The sequence below is a fragment of the Nannospalax galili genome, unplaced genomic scaffold (genome assembly GCF_000622305.1).
Source record: "Nannospalax galili isolate Female #2095 unplaced genomic scaffold, S.galili_v1.0 scaffold1623, whole genome shotgun sequence".
NCBI classification, from domain to species: Eukaryota; Metazoa; Chordata; class Mammalia; order Rodentia; family Spalacidae; genus Nannospalax; species Nannospalax galili.
The window spans coordinates 719,617-722,459 of record NW_008349082.1 but is presented as its reverse complement, the minus strand read 5'-3'; the positions used below and the strand labels follow the sequence as shown (position 1 = coordinate 722,459).

Here is a 2,843-nt window from a genome sequence, read left to right as displayed (position 1 = left end):
GCAAGAGCAGTCAGTGCTCTTAACCGCTGAGCCATCTCTCCAGCCTCTTATTTTTAATTTTTAAATTTCATGTATATGAGTGTATTGCTTGCATGTAGGTATCATGCAATGCCCTCAGAGGTTAGAAGAGGGCATCATATCCCCTGGAACTGCAGTTATAGACAGTTGTTAGCTGCCATGTGGGTGCTGGGAATTGAACCCTGGTCTTCTGCAAGAGCAGCCAGTGCTCTTAACTACTGAGTCATCTCTCCAGACCCTTATAAACGTTTTTTAATTGAACTATTTTTCCAGTTTTGTCATGAGTGGATGCATCCTGGTTTTATGAGTTGATGATATTAAAAGGTGGTGAGACTATAGGTCTTTATGTTCCTGCAATGTTTATAGCATACTTCTTTGGTTTTGTGTGTGTGTGTGTGTGTGTGTGTGTGTGTGTGTATGTGTGTGTCTCAGGCATGTGTGTTTGGGTGCATGTGGAGGACAGAGGACAACCTCAGATGTCACTCCTCACCAGCAATGCTGTACACCCTTTTTTTTTTTTTGGTCTTTTTTGAGACAGGGTCTCTCTGTAGCCACAGCTGTCCTGGCACTCACTATGTAGACCAGGCTAGCCTTGAACTCACAGAGATCCATCTGCCTCTGCCTCCCGAGTACTGGGATTAAAGGTGTGCGCCACCACACCCGGCTATGTACACCTTATTTTGAGGCAAAGACTCTTATTGGTATGAAACCAGCTAATAGACCAGGCTAGCTGACTAAGGAGTGTAAGGGATCCCCATGTCTCCACCTCCTCAGCAAGTGCACACCAGCACACCTGGTTTTAAAATAGGGATTGTGAGGATCAAACTCAGGCCTCTGTGCTTGACCAGCAAGCACTTTAACAACTGAGCCATCTTCCAAACCCCTGTAAATTGGGACACTCTCAGAGATCCAGGCTCCTCCTCATTTAGAAATAGAAGCTTCACCATTCAATTCTCAAGTTGACCTTAATAAAAGCCCTGAAATTGGGCCTGACAGATGGCTCAGTGGGTAAAGGTACTTGCTGCCAAGCCTGATGACTTTAGATGGATCCTCAGGATCTACATTGTGGAAGAAAGAACTGATTCCTGGAAGTTTGCCTCTGACCTCCACACACTGGCAGGGGCACAACAGCGCACAGGCACACACAAACACATATGAAATAAATAAGTAATTACCTCAGCTCTTTCTCCCTCAGACTCAGGGGTCCAGGCCCCAGACCATCTCTCTCAGATCCAAGGGTTCAGGCCCCAGCCTCCCTCCCTCTGACCCGGGGGTCCAGGCCCCAGCCTCCCTCCCTCTGACCCAGGGGTCCAGGCCCCAGCCCTCCTCCCTCACGCCCAGGGGTCCAGGCCCCAGCCTCCCTCCCTCTGACCCAGGGGTCCAGGCCCCAGCCTCCCTCCTTCTGACTCAGGGGTCCGGACCCCAGTCCTCCTCCCTCACACCCAGGGGTCCAGGCCCCAACCTCCCTCCTTCTGACTCAGGGGTCCAGACCCCAGCCTCCCTCCTTCTGACTCAGGGGTCCAGGCCCCAGCCTCCCTCCTTCTGACTCAGGGGTCCAGGCCCCAGCCCTCCTCCCTCAGGATCAGTGGTCTCAGCCCTCTTCCCTCGGGTCCTGGCTTCAGCCCTCCTTCCTCAAGCCCAGGGTTCTCAACCCTCCTCCCTCACACCCAGGGCACTCAGGGGTCCAGGCCCCAGCTGTCCTCCCTCACACCCAGGGGTCCAGGCCCCAGCCCTCCTCCCTCAGGATCAGGGGTCTCATCCCTCTTCCCTTGGGTCCTGACTTCAGCCCTCCTCCCTTGGGGTTCAGCCTTACAGTAACAGTAGCCAGCAGCCCCTCTGGGACATTAGCCACAATGATTCCAATGAGGAAGATGACAGCTTCCAGCCAGGTGTATCCAAGAATGAGGGAGAGGATGAAGAAGGAGACACCCAGGAAGACAGCCACGCCGGTGATGAGCTGGATGAAGTGCTCAATCTCAATGGCGATGGGCGTCTTGCCCACCTCCAGGCCTGAGGCCAGGGTGGCGATGCGGCCCATGACAGTGCGGTCACCTGTGGCTACCACCACACCCCGAGCAGTGCCTGTGGAGCCAGAGGGAGAGGCTCAGGTAAAGGCTGTAGGGCCCCAACCTTCTGGCCCACATCCTTCTGCCTCCTCAGACTCCGGTGCTCCCCGCCACCCTCACCTTCTACACAGTTGGTGGAAAAGAAGGTGATGTTCCGAGTTTCCAAGGGGTTGTCATGTGTGCAGTCTGGAGAGCGGGTCTGGGGCTCAGATTCGCCGGTCAATGAGGAGTTGTCCACCTGGGGATAGGGCCAACAGAGATAGGGTTCAGCGCAAGGCTTGGGATCAGAAAGCACATGACCAAGGGAGACTAGTTTTGTAAACCCTAGGTACATAGAGGTTATAGAAAGAAGACTGGGACCCCTGGTGGTAGGTCTGTGGCATCTGGGAAGCCAGGAATGTTAAAAGACATGGTGCAGGTACAGGACAGTTTGCCAAGATCTAAAGTCCCTCAGAGTTTCTGAGGGAGGAGGGCTGGGCCTGACCTGTGAGTCCGAGGGAGGAGGGCTGGGCCTGAACCTCTGAGTCCGAGGGAGGAGGGCTGGGCCTGAACCTCTGAGTCTGAGGGAGGAGGGCTGGGATTTGGATCCTCAGGTCAGAGACAGGTGAGTCAGGGCGTGGACTCCTGGCTCAGGGGGAGCAAGGCTGGGGTTTTAACCAATATATGTGTGTGTACATATATATATATATATATATATATATACACACACACATATATATGTTCTTTTGTGGGTGGTTTTTTATATAATGTCTTTTATTT

At 53.2% G+C, this 2,843-nt stretch overlaps 1 protein-coding gene across 1 annotated transcript in view; it reads right to left on the bottom strand.

Annotated features, from left to right (window-relative positions):
* The window catches only part of Atp1a3 (ATPase Na+/K+ transporting subunit alpha 3), a 34,284-nt gene that overhangs the window by 20,142 nt on the left and 11,299 nt on the right, over positions 1-2,843 (bottom strand). Inside the window, exons 7-8 of the mRNA XM_008846437.2 lie at positions 2,205-2,322; positions 1,832-2,100 (exon numbers count right to left, since the gene is read on the bottom strand). Coding sequence (XP_008844659.1) covers positions 1,832-2,100; positions 2,205-2,322 — 387 coding nt within the window. The remainder of the gene's footprint in view (positions 1-1,831; positions 2,101-2,204; positions 2,323-2,843) is intronic.